Raw genomic sequence first — 17,080 nt, forward strand, 5'->3', positions numbered from 1 at the left:
TTTCAACCCATTTCTGTCATACATTGGTGTTACAATGCTAAATCAATAACAATTAACAGTGCAGTGCTTATTAAAAATTTCAACCTGGCAAGGAAAGAATAAATGAACATTCTAGATCTTTTTACTATTACCATAACAAAATAAGTCACGTTTCTGTGCATCATCTTAGATGAACTTTCACCAGCTATGTGCGTTAGGAGGATGTTAATATCTCTGTAATTATCCTTTTTATCGGCTGGAATAGATGTTTCTTTGTAAATTGAAGGGCTTCATCTGTGCTCATGAGCGAAAATCGCAAAGTACGTGATGACTATAAGCATCTGAAAAGGAACTCAAGCCACTTGGTTCGAAACGTTTGACTGCTTTACATAATCGATGCAGGTTTCAACAACTCCTCAGAGCTATTGGTCAATTTTCAAGAACATTTTAAATCGAATTTTCTCACAAAACTCAATGTGTAACACTGATCCCCTTCTCCTCCCTTCGATCGCTAATTTTGAAAAGCCTTCTGGGAACAAGCCTGGGCAAATTTCAAATTTGCTATTAAATGCGAAGTCAACCAAAAATTAATGAACGTCAGGCGAAGGAAGGTACGATATACATCATTGATGTGCTTAACCGATGTTTTCCTTTTCTCTCGGTTTTCTTTTGTTTTGTTTTTTTTTTTTTTTTTTAACGTTCATTGATCAATTTAGTTACTTGTTTCCTTTTTCTCGGCAAGCGAAGCGAGTGCACGAAGATAAGCGCTACCTCCGGGCACAAAGCTCCTTTGTATGCGCTTTCGTCATTTCGCTCTCGCCTGTTATTTAGCCAGCGGCCATTATTTCGCTCCATGAACAATCATTGCTAAGAAAAAAAAAAAGAATATGTAAACAGGCTATTGAAATCTGAACCAGTTATGGTTATTTATTTAGGAGAGCACGCTGTTTGTCTTCTCGGATAGGGACGAATAAATGGAGGTCCCGTCTCCTGCAGGGTTGGGGTAGGAGACGTTAATTTCCCACACACGAGATTACTGTGTGATGGATGTCCTTCCCTGGGGTGGGATGGGTGGGAGGGTGGACTAGCACAAATGGTTTCTGTGTTCCTTTCTAGTCCTTCCCCACTGCAAAACTTAATGCAGTGAAAATGGACTAAATTAAATTAAATTAAATTAAATCAGAACTGACATTTCATTAATATCAAAAGTTCTACGATGTTCATGTGGCACCGTTTTGCATTCAAACTTTGTCAGTCTCAGGAAGAGAGGATTGTAAGCAATAAAATAATAAGAAAAAGAAACAAAAACAAAGCAGAACTCAAAACAAAACAAACAAATAACAACGGAACCAAATTCATAGATTAAACTAAAAGCTGGGAAAAAAGGAAAGAGAGAGAGAAAAATAAAAGAAACAAAATTATAACAAAGCAGCCAGCCTTATGAACAAAGCTCAAAGACAAAAAATGGAAAGATGAATTATGTGATTCTTCTCTCAAAGATTGCCTTGGACAATATTTAATGTTGCTAATAGCAAGTATTTCAAGCCTTAAAAAAGGAAAACAATTTCTTACGTATCCCAGTAAAATTTACGTAAATCGTTTCGTTCGTACTTTTCAGTTCTAAGGCACTTCAAGTTATGTGTTCAGCGTTACGACAAAAGGACCCCGTAGTTTGATGTCGTAAAATCAAATCGAATTTTTGCTAAACCTGTCAATTGTGCGAAGATAAATTAAATTTCCTTCGATAATTATGTTCCATTAAAATCGTTTGAAAAAAAATTCGACCGATATAGACCACTTTCATAAATGGCTGCCGGATTAATATTCTTTTGTTTAAATTTAAATTAGCCCTTCTGACCTCGTTCTCCAGTACAAAATTCAAAAGAATACATTATCTCAAGCGAGGCCAGAAGGGCTAATTTAAATTTAAACAAAAGAATATTAATCCGGCAGCCATTTATGAAAGTGGTCTATAGCGTCTATGATATATTTTCTAAGTTACGATTTGAACAAAGACGACAAAAACTTCAAGCGAAGCCTTTTACTGCCTTGATCTAATTGAAGGCGGCACGAATCAGTTCAACGTTCCATTGCCATTTGAAAGCTTCGTGTTTAAAGAATAGCACCAGCTAAGAATAACGTGTTTTGATTCAACAAAGATTAGAGAGTGCTTTTGTTAAAAGACTACGTCATATTATTTGTTAAATATACTAAATAAACTGTGTGACAGTTTGAGCTCGGACAAATTAAAATGAAAAAAACCGCAGCATATTTAAAAATATTAGTCATTCAAATACAGTCGTTACCGCAGCGTTTCATTTGTAAACGTTACAGGTAATCAAATAGCTCGTCTGGTAAGTGAAGCAAAGGTAGAAAAAGCTTTAAAAATTTGGCATGTCTACGAGCAGCGAGTGACGCTTCAATAACAATAATGTTCCTTTAGTATGCAGCCCTTTACAAGTGGCTTTCTTTATGCTTTAGGCTAAATGCACGTAATCTTCTCTGAAAAAAACTTAAATGGCTTAACCCCGCTTCCAAAAAAGCTGATCTTTTTAAAGCTACTTTCGAAATATTAGTAGCGCTACTGTTTGCATAAAACACACGTGCTTATTTACAAAAAAATAAAAAAAAAAAATTGCCTTCTTGTACCCAAGCATTGTACAAATTTTTCCTCGTCCCCAGATTAAACAACATTTTACAATAAATAATGGACATTCGAGATATATTTTCGTTCCCATACTATACCATGCCTCCATACCTTTGACCCTCAAATCCATAGCATGTTTATCACGTATCCAACAATTGATTTTCGGTGCTGAATGAGAGGGGTTGGGGCGAGCATGAACATTTGTGTGCGCATGACAGCGATATTTACTTTGTCACATTCTGATAATTCATGATATTAATTAAAAGGGGGAAAGAATAAAAGAAGGAAAAATGTCAGAAACAAAATGAATAAGTCTCAATCTCTCTGAGAAAGGCATAGAAAAAAGCCTTTCTTGCATTAAAAAAATTAAAAAACAAACAAGAAAAAAAACAACGAATTAATAAAGAGAATATGAACAAACGTTTTCAAAGGTTCAAGGAAAATAGTTTATTACAAAAACTTTTAATAGAAGTAAAAAATAGTTTCTGATGTATTTTCCTCTTTCATATTAATATGGAAATACGTACTGCCCTACTTTTTATTAAAAGCATAATTATGATAGTATGATTTCAGGCATCTCAGAACGTTTCAATTGCGCAATCACGCCAAACTCTTCTGTCTAGTTGTTCTGAATTCGCATACCCCACGAAAATGAACGTGTTTCATTGAAAAACAATTATCATTTATACAGATTTCATTTCATTAAGAAGGAATTGTCGATTAGACCACTTTCTAGAATGTTTTTGTCATCGGCGAGGAAGCTAATCTGATGAATTTGTGTAGGAATACCCTGATTTCGTCTGAGGACCATTGAGATGTTCTTTGAGCGAAACTCAGAGAGAAAAATAGTCTCCTTTGAACCGTTTGCTTCTTCGTAATAAGTAAGCAAAACAATATTGCAAAAGCTAGTCAGTCTTATTATAAGAAATGTTTTTTTCTGGGGGTTTATAACTAAGTCGTAATATGTTGTGATACAAACCGTATAAGACTAAATAGGCGAATAGCTGAGAGAAATTTTGCACCTGATTTTAAATCAGGTTTTAAATGTGTGAAAAACGCGCAAGTCAACACATCACTAGCAGACGTACACTGCATACTCGGTACTTATAATGCCCTGGACGTTTAACAGCCGCACCCGGTATAAACTCTTGACATTAGCCCATCAGTTGTGGTATATGTAATTTCAGCTGAACCCGAAGACTAGCTGGATAGCGAACCCCACCCCCCCCCCCCAAGACATGACAAAAGCTGTTCTTGCGAAGGAACATTTTTTTGATAAAGTTAAATACATTAGCTACTTAGATAATATACTTAAAACTAAATTGCATTCCCTGAAGATAGTATTTGCAAAGGAGAGTGACCATCATAAAGCTCTCTACTGACAGTTTATCACAAACTGTCTCTTGGCTGACCGCGTTTCCGAAATATACCCATGATAATGTCTTTAAAATTTGGTTTCCTGGAAAGTAAGAGAACTCGTCGTTAGAACACATCGCCAAAGTCGTTATCGCTATCTTGACGATCGTTATATTGGTGTCACAAAGCGATTTTTCTGTTCTATCCTCTCTCCTTTTCCATTTGTCTGTCCGTTTGTTCAATGCCTATGTTTCAGTCAGTCAATTTATTAGGTTAAATAATGAAAAATAGGACTGGACTCGATGGACTTTGGCTTTTAAGAACTGTGGAGATGAATTTTCCTTGATCTTTGACTTCACACAGGGAGGAAAAGGTTATCGTCATGGCAACCGTATGAAACAAAATGTGTAAAAGCAACAGAAATACATAAATAGTCGACCTCTGTCTAATACTTTAGCAATTTAGGCAGGATTTTGAAAATTTCGAAAAAGTTAAAACAATTTAAAAAATTGAATGAATTGAGGTGAAACTCGAAGAGGGAATTCATTAGATTTCCGGTTTTTTTTTTCTCTAAAATTAGAGTTGGTTGCCTCCGTAAACTTTCAACTTTATTCTCAGTGAAAAGGGTTGGTATTTAGGACTTCGTTTAAAGACAAAACAGGATAAAGGAATAAGTTATAAGTGAAGTAGCCTAAAACCAGAGGTACAGAAGACAGATAGCACAAACGTTAGCTACAAGGAGAAGATAATAAAATAGTCCCTCGTTCGTGGCTTACAAAATATCTCTACTTACAGTGTGGCTATAGCCTAAATAACTACCTTATATCTTAGTGTGTTTTGTTATTTACCTCATCTTTCTCTTTCACGTGACCAGGCGCCTCAGCCCTGGCTTCAAAAGCCAAATTGATAGCACCCTGGGTAGGATCTTCATCTTTATGATCTGATTGGCCAAAATCAGGTTTGATTTCTTCGTCATCTCCTCCCGAAGCCGGTTTGTCATCCTCTTCTTTTGCCAGCTCAGGCAGACTTTCGGCTGGCGGGGATTCAGTTTCCGTCACCTGGGGAGATTCCTATGGTGTTATCTAAAGAATTGAAGACGCGGTGGATTGACAGTGATCAGGCTGGACTCCGGATCGAGAGATCCGGGTTCGAGTCTTAGCCAGGTTATCATGTTATGTTCTTGGGCAGTAGACCCCACCCAAGAGCATAAATGAGTATAGGAATACTGTCAGAGAAAGCTTACAAAATGCCTAGGGGCAACCTACAACATACTGGCATCCCATCCAGTATGTGTGTGTGTGTGTGTGTGTGTGTGGGAGGGGGGGGGGGAGCTGATACTTCTAGAGAACCCCGCCACAAGGCCCGAGTGGTCCATCCAGCTCCGGCTGGATGGACCACTCGTGCAGCGTTTTCCTTACCTAGCGATCTGTAGAGTTGGACATAAACGCCAGTAATATGTGATTCCAAACGAGTGGCTGAGCGTGGGACACATTACAGGACAGGCCAATTGGTTACTCTAGTTAGCGAGATATTAATTAACTCTCTTTACCACTTAAAACATAAAACCTTTTAAGTAGTTAAAGCATGTGGTTATTCACTTTCAATAGATATACTTTGACAATCATGATTGTCGGGTAAGCCATGCTTAGTCAATGACTCACCTTGATTGACATTTAGTTTTATTTAACGTATTCAGCAGGAAAGTTTAATAGAAAGTCTATAGGAAAAGAATGAAACCATATCCACTTGATTCCGTAAAATTTTTTTTAAGAATCGTCGACGTAAAAGATATGCAAAGTTGCGGCGTAGACTATTGACTGGGGAGTTAACAACAATCATCTTGTCAGCATAAAAAACGTGCGTTTTCGGCCCTTACTGCTTTTCTGACGAACTCATCAGAGAGGTAGCTAATAGAGAATTTCAAAATAAACCTCATCAAATCAGACTTCTAAAATATGTCAACAAGACATCCAACTTAAAACAACATAAAAACAGCGAATGAATCATGATCAAACATCACACGACATTAAAAACCACAACAACCTCAGGCGCAACCGGGGACTTGCTCTGCTCTTCTATGCCTTCATCTGATGATTTGATTGGTTCTGCCTCTGGTTCGTCAAATGATTTAATTGGCACTGCCGACGGTTCGCCGGGTGAAACTATGGGTTCTTCTTTCGGTTCCATCGTTGGCTTGTCAGGTTCTTCTTGGAAATCATTGACGGGCTCAGGATGGGCCAGTGGTGCCTCCAAGGGTTTCTCATGGGACGGTGCTAAAAAAAAAAAAAAAAATAATAATAATAATAGTAGGGAAGAAAACAATTAATGAAATCGCCGAAGAATGCCCGTCTCTAAATTTTTTTATATTTACAAATTTTTTTCATTTCTCAATCTTACAAAGGAAATAAAAAAAAATTAATCAGGGCGTAGAAATTCTCGGTGACCATCAACCTTATCCAGAGAAGACTATTACGACTTGTATCAAGTCTAATGCGGTGAATTGTAACGCTGCTATGAAAAGTACGTTTGGAGTTTGGTTCACTTATGATAACGATTCTCACAGGGACTGAGGGTGCACGGAGAGGACAATATCTAATTGAGACTTCGACTCAGAGACGTGGATAATCTGTGACAGACGCAGGCTCGCTCCGCATGGAAAAATGGATTTGTTTTTCTCCTTAAGCTAGAATTTCTAACTTTGAAAATATGAACTTTTTCATCAAGTAATACAAGAATACAAAAAGAAAAACAAGTGCCGATCTCGGACTTCTCGAATCAGAGTACCAGTATGCCACTACACCACAGCGTTTCTTCAAATAATAATGTCACGAGTTCCTGCAACTAGGTAGATAGACATAGCTTGTAAGTCTGGTGGTCATAGTGGTTTTAACTCACCTCCAAAAGCTCTTTGACCATCTTGGTTATCCGTGAGGAGTGGCGTTTTCTCCAGAGTTTGAGGTCGTTGATGTACCACAACCTCTTCAGGCTCGTCATCGTCCTGTGAGTCTGCTACTGGTTTAGTGGCCTTGGGTTCACTTGAAACAGTCTCAGTACTCCCGCCTTCAGCTTCCTCTTTATAGGCTACCTCATTAGTGAACACCATTTGTTTATTGTTTAGTGTGTGGCCTGCATTTTTTACTTGTCTGCGTGCAGTCTGTTAAATTTGAAAAGCTCAGTTTATAGACATTAAGTTGTTATTACACAAAAACTAGAGGGCACCCTTACTGCAGCCTAAAGTGGAAATTAAGCGATAGAAAAGTAATAATGAAGGACTTGAAGTAGGGGAACAGGAGACATTCTTGCCCTTAGTTCCTCTTTGATTGAATTCCTTTCCTTGCCTCCTCGATACTTTATTGGACCACGTTTGACAAGACGTGGAGAAAAGAAAAAATTGCCAGTAAGAAAAATCTAGTCGAAGTAGAAACTTGGCCCTGGTCTTCCCTCGCTCCGAGGTTATTTAACAAATGGACTTTGCAAAAGAGAGTTACCTTCCCCTTAAAAAAAAAAAAAAATTGGAACTGAGCTTATTCATTCAGGTCTGCTAGCAAAGAAATTAGTTATAATGCTTCCTAAAGATCGTTTTAAAGAAAACAATGTTGGAGGTGAAGGTGTTTTAGATGTTTTTCGTCACAGACTCATACTTTATGTCAGAAACTTACCCAACAGAAATACACGATGCCAAGAAACAAAATCACAGCCAGACAAACTCCAATACCAATACCGAGGCGCTTCCCTCCCGTCATTTCCGTTTGGTATTTTTCCGTTACATCTTTGCCCCCTTCAATGAGTTCGACTTTGGTGACCTAGATGGGGGGAAAAAGGAGAAAATTAGAGACAGTACATTATTACATACCGCTCGTCTCGGGATCTCTCTTTAGGAAATCAGTTTCTCCGAAGTCCCAGGCTTAACATCTTTACTTTTTATTTATAAATTTTTGCTTATCGCAGCAAGCGCAATAAGCTTAAGGATTATTGTCTGTCCCAGTGTTTGGTCGTCGATTTAACGTTTGGACTACATTGTGTGAGTATTCATTAGTCGATGATGAGATTGACAAATTACACTAAGGAACATCGAACAAAACAATAGAAATCGAAAAGCAACGATAACAGCTTTTGAAATTCCAGCCAATTACAGCGCAGCATCTTGCCGCATTACAGCGTGAGGCTTAAACACAGGAGCTCATCACCAGTATTAATCAAGAGACCCTTCTATTTGACAACTTTCGATAGTAAGGCAACTTGCTACGCCTTTCCTCCCTGTAAATTTAAACCTATGCCTCTCTGAGGGGTTCATTTTGTTTCGTTTTATTATTAGAACTCTTTAATAACCCATTCACAACAAGAAAGTGAGTCTTTCTCTGAGCATCACGTTTGACTGTTTATGTACTTATTGAGCACTGCTTCATAAGCCCATACCGGTGAAACCACTCGAAAATGATTCGGTAGTCCCAATAAAATCTATAAGTGGTCCTTGAGTATCAAGCATCGAGTTTAGAGGACTGAGTGAATATATTCAAGTATCTAGAAGCTAATAGAGGTTTTGCACAGCAGCCATGTTGCATGGCAGGAACAGTAGATTAGTTTTCCCATGGGAAAAAATTTATTTCTTATGCAAAATATTTTCATTGTTCCTGCCATGCAACATGGCTGCCATGCAAAACCTCTATTACCTTCGCTACATGTACATCACATTGCCTGAGCTTAAACCTCACTTCTCATGCCACTTACCTGCTTTCTAAACACTTCGTGTAGACGTACCATTAAGTGGTTCACCCAGTAATCATACAAAATCTTAAAAGCCTTGATTGTTATCGGTATGTCAGTTTTGTTTGCCATACTAACACTATCCACTGTACTGTTGTCAGTAATGTAGAATTCTATAACGGCTTCCTCGTCATAAAACGACTTGTCGTCGCAATTTTTATCTCTGTTGATGAGTATTATCCTATCCGTTGCGACGTTGTAATACTCAGTGTTTTTGTAGCCTTTGTACTCAAGAAGATGCTGCGAAAGACGCTCTTTAAATAGAGTAAGCAAAGGACATAAGTCTCCCCAAGTCATTTTGAAGGTTACTGCCACTATCATAGGGTACTTGATCTGGGGAGGCGTCAGTGTCCCTGTTGGTATAAAAGAACTTTTTGAAGGTGGAAGGTTGAATGAGCTTGAAGGTGACGGGCTTTGGTGCACTGAAGGCACTGCTACTGATCCTGTACCTGTTGCTAGTGTCACCTTTGCTGTTGGTGTTTTTGTTGATGCTTTTGATGCAGCTAACGTTAGTGATGCTCTTAGAGAAGAAGCAGATAAGCTTCCTGATGCTGTTGCCGCTGCTACCGTTGTAGTTTTTGATGTAGTATCGGGCGCAGTTGAGAAGTCCGTTATACTAGGAGATGCAGATAAGCTTCCTGATGCTGTTGCCTCTGATACCGTTGTAGTTTTTGATGTAGTATCGGGCGCAGTTGAGAAGTCCGTTATACTAGGAGATGCAGATAAGCTTCCTGATGCTGTTGCCTCTGATACCGTTGTAGTTTTTGATGTAGTATCGGGCGCAGTTGAGAAGTCCGTTATACTAGGAAATGCAGATAAGCTTCCTGATGCTACTGCCGCTGTAGCAGGAGATGAAGATGAACTTTTTGATGTTACTGCCGTTTTTAATGTACTATTGAGCGCAGTTGAGTTTGATGTCCCTGCAAGTACGAGAGAAGACCATAACGAGACAATATCATAATATGATTAAAAAACTGTAGATGCAAAGAAGAAGGCAGGCATCAGTTATCAGCGTGGGCATTTGCTGGTTGTCATTTTAAACTTTGACGATTTTTTTCCTAACAGTTACAATTATAACATTTAGTTACATGTCACTTAATCCCATACGGACCCTTACAAAAGACCTAATGCTTTCACATGAGTGAGATCATTGTTTATAATTTGGAATGCCAATGTAATGAGTTATTTAAATAAATATAAATTTGAGACCCCTAGGTACCATCTTCAAAGTTATCCAGGGAATCATTTGCTTTTATCATCTCCCAAGAAATGTGTTACATCCAGTGCAGTCACATACCTAGGACAGGTGTCGGCATCATCAATACTAACAAAAGAAAGGCATTCAATCCGACGCGTTTCCAAGCATCCATCACGAAAACCTCCTGCAAATCCGACAAACTGAACCTGCGAGTAATAAGAAGGGGAAGATATTTTCAAAAGGCTCACTGCACAGTGAAAAGATAATGGATAAATGAGTGAATGAACCAAAGTAAGATCGCACGCACATCAGAACGTAAGAATGTTCGAATCGACGAGCGTACGTATAAAAGTTCGAACCAACGAACCCAGAAACTCGTAGGCGTTCAACCCCAACGAACGTTTGGGTAAAAAAAATATATATATACGCAGAGGGATGAAAATGTGGCAGCTGTACACACACACACACAACTCCCCCTTCCTTTGCTCAAGGTCTAAATACGCCACTGACTAAGGTAGGGGTCGCACTTACGCTTTTGGTGTTTACATTGGACATAAAATCTGTCATCGCGTACTTGCGACAAGTGCGCCCCTTTTGTCGCAACCAGACATAACTATGTCCGAAGGACCTAAAGATAAAAAAGCCGGAGTTTGACTAATGGTCGTGGGTCGTGGGTCGTGGGTACAAGTCGTGGGTCGTGGGTGTGGGTGTGGGTGTGGGTAAAAGTCGTGGGTGTGGTTAATACTTAATAATAAAAATAACCATTTAAAATATTAAATATAATAATACATAAATTTTATACAACCCTGTCATTCATTAATTTAACTGTGCTTTCGTCTAGTTATTTTATTTTGTTTATTCAATTTACCCTACTTTACGTCTATTTTTATCTGTTATCTCACTGTCAATGAAATTATTAGTTTCAGTTTCGAGACAGGAAGAGAGATAAATCTTGTAATTACATTAAATTAGTTTCACAACACGATAATTCCGGATCTGTCACCAGCGCGATCGCCGACGAGCGTCCATTGGTCGGCTACTCTGGGATTTGATTTTTCCCTTTTTCTGCTTTCTAGGGTAGTTGTCGAGGGAAATCCACAGGACATTCTTTTGTTCTCTTGCGGTTTTCAAGCCTCAGACGATAAAACTTTCCCGAGGTAATTTTCTTAGGGAAAAATCGGTCACACTTGCAAATTTGAGTTTCCCTAGGGAAACTGTCAACAAGTCAAGTTTCCATAGGACAAAACCCTGTAGTGTGACCACAGCTAATATCGCGTTTACGATCCTCCACTGTCGAGTTACCAGTCTGGCAGAGGTTATGTGTGTGCCTTTTGAGTCAGTCGACTTGTGTACAATCAGTTATTCTTTGTGTATACAGTGTGTAATAACCAGATTTATCTATCATTCTTTTGTCATTGATGTTGTCAGACTAGATCTCGGAATTATTGTTCCTTGGCCCCTGACTTTAGCCGCAAATATAGAATTCACGAGCGCTGTCGCAATTTTAACGTTATAGTACTACTCTATGAAATCATTTTTGGTACAATCGTACAAAGCAACTCGTGTGTCTCGTTAACACAGACCTCGAAAACGCAGAACGCAGACCGCAGACCGCACAGCTCGAAAAACGTGTACATAGTGTGTAACGTATATCTGCACGATCCTTCGCATTAAAGCACTATTTGAGCAATAGTGAAAATCAGACCTGAAAAAAATTTCAGGCCTGTACGGGATTCAAACCACTGACCTCTGCGATACTAGTGCAGCGCTCTACCAATCGAGCTAACAAGCCAACTGGGAGCAGGCCATCAAATTAATTCGACATAAACCCGTAGATGATAAATCAAACAACAACAAACATATGAAACATATGTATGAACTGCGGTTATGAAACATATATATGCACCATCCTTCGCAGTAAAGCACTATTTGAGCAATAGTGAAGATCAGACCTGAAAAAAATTTCAGGCCTGTACGGGATTCGAACCACTGACCTCTGCGATACTAGTGCAGCGCTTTACCAATTGAGCTAACAAGCCAACTGGGAGCAGGCCATCAAATTAATTCGACATAAACCCGTAGATGATAAATTAAACAACAACAAACATATGAAACATATGTATGAACTGCGGTTATGAAACGTATATATGCACGATCCTTCGCAGTAAAGCACTATTTGAGCAATAGTGAAAATCAGACCTGAAAAAAATTTCAGGCCTGTACGGGATTCGAACCACTGACCTCTGCGATACTAGTGCAGCGCTCTACCAATCGAGCTAACAAGCCAACTGGGAGCAGGCCATCAAATTAATTCGACATAAACCCGTAGATGATTACAAGATTTATCTCTCTTCCCTTTGTTATCAAACGAGATCTCGGAATGCGTCGCGAAACTGAAACTAATTTCATTGACAGTGAGATAACAGATAAAAATAGACGTAAAGTAGGGTAAATTGAATAAACAAAATAAAATAACTAGAAGAAAGTACAGTTAAATTAATGAGTGACAGGGTTGTATAAAATTTATGTATTATTATATTTAACATTTTAAATGGTTACTTTTATTATTAAGTATTAACCACACCCACGACTTTTACCCACACCCACACCCACACCCACGACCCACGACTTGTACCCACGACCCACGACCCACGACCATTAGTCAAACTCAACCGATGTCCTGCCTCGAGGCAGGCCATATCTCGTCTTATTACCTTAAAATAACAATTTTTGTTTTTCTTCTGTCGCAACGTCGATCAAATCTGAAGTACTAGCAAAAAATTGGATTTTCGCAATTCTGCAAAGACAACACATGTGCACAGCTAGCTATAGGTTCAATATTTTAGTCACAGGTTTTCTCGACACACGTTTTATCTGGTCCCTATTGCGAATTTCAACCCATACCAATTTACAAATTTGCACTATTCCCCTGATTATTTTCAGTGTGGGAATGGCTTGTTTTCACCCTTTGGCTCGCAGATATTTTCCCATTTTTTCGCATCCGTCGACGTCGGTTTAAAGCGACGAGAGCCAACATTTGCCGTTGGCGAGTGTTGTACAATGCGTACAAATCAATAAGGTTTTGTACATTGAAAAAATTAAACAGAGAATGAAGAAATGTCGCAATAAAACTAGCACCAGCTTCGTGTCTACAAAGTTTTATTTGGTGCTCTTTTCATGCGTGAAATATTAAGAGTTGACAGTCTGGTTTCAAATATCATTTATGTCGCACAAGTGCGACCTCCATGACTCCCGTGGAGTAAATGTCGCGACATATTTGTAGGACAACTTATGACGCGACATAAAAAAAATAAGGCCAAAGTGCGACCCCTGCCTTACCCATGGAAAATAGCGAGTTTGGCCCACGGGTTGCGAAGGCCGATTCTTATCAGTACTAAACATTGTAGATTTACCCACCTTGAGATGATAAGTTGCTTAGAGGTGTTTTTGTTGGAAAAATTGCAATCAAAAATAGAAGCAAACAAGGCAATAAAAAGAAAAAAATTCAAAACGACAAAATGATGATTAAAAACATGACAACCTTTGAGAAAAAAAAAAGTCCGATTGTGTGACATTTGGTTCGGTAGTGTGACACATAATTATCGAATAAGCGAGGTCACATAATTCCAGACAATAATTTAATGCTGTGATCTCATGGTAACAAAATAGACGGCATAAGACTGAGGAAGAAGATAGCAAAAACAAACAAAACAAAACAAGGGAAAAGAGAGAAAAAAACAAAAACAAAAACAAAAACAAAAAGAAACAAAAATCGGGAAAATAGTAAGCTTGATTCAGACTGCTCTGGGCTAGTCTTGAAGTGCTTGTGGTGTACAAAGCAGAGACCGGAAATTCAGGATGGAAAAACGAATAGTTCTCGTCAGACTGTGAAATAGGAGTCCTATAATTAAGGCGATAAATTTAAGGTTTAACATCATTCCTTCATCTGTAATGCCATAGTTAGCCACTCCCTAACTTTCCGAGCCATATATTTCAAGTAGCTGTTTTTCGTGTGATTCGTGGGGCTAGTAATCGGTTGTAAGATAACATATTATTCATCGTCTGTTCGAATAATTACATGCGTTCAAAGGAGCTTCAATTTTGCCACTTCTGCTGTTCTTCCTTGCTAAACTTATGTTCGGAGTTCTAAGATCAACGAATTAAAAAATTCCGTTATCTCCTCATTTGCAGAACCTTTGAGGGCCTTTGTTCGAAACTGTTTGCTAGTTCCCCTTCAGCTCAAACGTAATCTAAAACATCTGTTCAGACGGCCTCAGCGGTGAAATATGGTAAATATTCCTTATTGTGGTCAAAGGTCACGTCAAAAAAATGGCCAAGTTGGAAAGGCAACAAACATTAATTCCGAGATAATTGTTGGCTACTCTTGCCTTAAAAATGTTGTGTCTACACCGACAGAAAAGCATGATCTTAAATTCAAAGATGAAATCAACTAATATGACGGTGTGTATCGACGTTTTGGAAAGCAAAACACGACGCACTATCTAGGTAGCTATCAAGGACTTGCTAAATAGCGCGAGTATTGTGCGACAAGAGAAAACCGTTCGAGTCGCTTTGACGCACCAGTTTACAAAAAGCGTAAAACAAGTAGGCTCCCACATACATGATGTAATTCTCCTCTAAAAAACTAGATCGCAGACATTAGAGGCAGACTTCCCACATAGAAACCTGGTTGGTTTCCTGATACAACACCCAACTGTTGATGATAAGCGTTTTGGACGAGTGATCATTTCGTTTTGTTTTCTTACGTGGGTGTGCGGCCGTGAAAAAAAAGTGCTTACTAAGTAAAAAGGAACGGCGCCTACTTTGAATCACCTGCTTTCTAGCTTCTATCCTCCCAATAGATTCCAAGGACCTTTCTCTTGCATACAATCACGGAGTCTTTGCAGGGTGCTGTGAATCACGCGAACGAAAAGCTTGGTTCCAGACCCCACTTATTAATAATCATGCGGAAACTTTATACTCAGTATCGGAAATTGCTGTGATAATCCTGTTGTTACCGCCCGAAGGTCATTTGTGACGAAAGAGATACGAATTTAAAGGAAATTGCTGGCAACTTTTTCAAGTAGGACGCTGTCTATGCGCGCTTCTTCGTAATTTATCGCGTTTTAATTATTTTATTGATGTCGTCATCGAAGGCATTCCTTTGAAGCTGGGATTAATATAGCCCAAAGTAACGCAACATTCACCCATAACCCAGTTTGTGTGATATATATCGATTTTTTTTTTTTTATCTCGATGGATGACAGTAAGATGCGCTTGTTATTTATGAATCACTGATGTGTTACAGGTATTCAGCTGTTGCATAGAATGCGAGAGATCGATATAATGCCTACAGGAAATACTACATAAATCGCTGAAAAGCCAAACCGTTATTTAGTCAGGTTCTATGCTACTTTTCTCGGAAACTTATCATTATTTGGGAAAATCTTGACTTTGTGCCTTATTCTTCAAAATTCATAACAAAAATCAAAAAGAAAAACTTCATTTATACGCCAACAATAGTTTCGTGACTCTCTAACTCCGGGATCATTTAATCAGTGATCTCTCTTGTAGATTTCCGGTAGTTCAGTACCGTGACGAATGAATCAAAGATTGAAGCTGGAACTTCTACCGTAATTTTGGTCGATTTTATTGCATTTTAGTGAGAACAGAGTCTGAAAATATACCTTGTAAATGTCGTCAGAAAAATTAAGAAATGACACACTGATAGGAAAGCCTTAATTCAATACATATTTAAAATTCTTAAGTTGATGTCAAGCATTCTTAGATTTAGCCGCCAACTCCTCTGACAACCATATGACCATCTTAGATTAAACGATACAACATGCGAAATTTTTCCGTAGACTACATTTGAAAACACTCAATAAAGTCAACTGAAGCGGACTTTAGGGTTTTACATGACTTGAATATTAACACACCTGTTGATATTTCTGTAAAGGCTTCGGCCTGAAACAGAAACCGGATGTTTTCTTACATTTGTAATCTTGAATGAAAGAATGTGTTTGAATCTGCATGATAATTTTGTGTTCTCTCGTGTTATTCTTTGTTTACTTTGTTTGTTCGTGTAATTTTTTTTTGAGTCGTTTACGAGAATTGTATTTCGTTTGGTAAAATGCCCGTTTCAGACTCTCAGTCAGAGAAGACGAGCAAAAAGAGGGCGAGGGATAAACGCCGGTGGCGGTTAACGTTATTAGGGAAACGAAATTTTTGGAGTGACAAAAGAATTTTAAGTGCAATTTCCTTAGCTACAGTATCTAGTTTAACTATCACGCATAATTGAATAATTGTTAAGTGGGGTCTGGAACCAGGTTTTTCGTTCGCGTGATGTATATGGAACCCTACCGAGAGTCTGACCAAGTAATCGATTAAGAGAAAACTAATTTGACAGCGCAGCCAACTCGGTGACCGTCACGGGGTTTACGACGACCTCATTCCCAATCTATTGGTAAAATTCTTGGTTCCCAGGGCCTGGCCATGTCAATTATTCAGTCCAGTATGCGTCACCTCATTGTCTAGTTCGTGTTAAATAGAGCGCTAAGCGGTCTTCAGTTGTTGAATCATCATTTTGTTAATCCTTACTAAACCTAAAAAACATAACGTCCTTGAAGCACAACAAGCCTTTTCTCTTTAAAAATTGATTTCTATTTATTCATTCATCTATTTGGAGTTGACGTTCGAAGAGAGAACTACTATGTTTTAACACAGGGTGTATTTCTCATTCGCATAATAGGCTAAAGCTGATAGATAGATCTACCTCAACGCACACACTTCTGTAAATCAAAAAGAGAGAATTTCTTTGTAATGTTTGGGGCTAGTCATTATGGCATTACTTGAGAAGGGGGGTAGTTGCAAGATTGCTGGGGATCCCATGGAGGGATTCTCCGCCGCTAACAGAGTTTAAAGGAGAAACTAGAAAAATTGATGGCCAACCGAGAGAAGACTAATAGAACGCTGCAGACTAGAAAAATTTCATTGTAACGCAATTAAAATGATCCGTTCCCCTCTACTACAGTATAGGCGATCCCTACAGGGTAGGCTGAGAAAAAAAAAAAAAAAAGATTTTCATAGAGTCATCCAACATTGATAAGCACCTAGAGTAATAACAGGGAGGTCAT

The 17,080-nt window shown here is 38.6% G+C and overlaps 1 protein-coding gene across 2 annotated transcripts; it reads right to left on the bottom strand.

Moving 5' to 3' along the window:
- Positions 1–3,048: 3,048 nt before the first annotated feature.
- On the bottom strand, positions 3,049–15,024 carry LOC111321717 (uncharacterized). Of its 2 annotated transcripts, none has more exons than XM_088757621.1 (8): positions 14,778–15,024; positions 10,044–10,150; positions 8,711–9,666; positions 7,642–7,785; positions 6,878–7,136; positions 6,026–6,255; positions 4,831–5,040; positions 3,049–4,085 (listed from the first exon to the last, which is right to left on the bottom strand). In XM_088757621.1, the coding sequence occupies exons 2-8, from the start codon at positions 10,114–10,116 to the stop codon at positions 4,071–4,073; spliced, it is 1,887 nt and encodes a 628-aa protein (XP_088613747.1). In that variant the 5' UTR covers positions 10,117–10,150; positions 14,778–15,024; the 3' UTR covers positions 3,049–4,070. The 2 variants fall into 2 exon arrangements, with proteins under 2 accessions (XP_088613747.1, XP_088613746.1); XM_088757620.1 differs by having other exon boundaries at positions 14,768–15,024.
- Between the last annotated feature and the right edge of the window lie 2,056 nt (positions 15,025–17,080).

The sequence above is a fragment of the Stylophora pistillata genome, chromosome 4 (genome assembly GCF_964205215.1).
Source record: "Stylophora pistillata chromosome 4, jaStyPist1.2, whole genome shotgun sequence".
NCBI lineage: Eukaryota > Metazoa > Cnidaria > Anthozoa > Scleractinia > Pocilloporidae > Stylophora > Stylophora pistillata.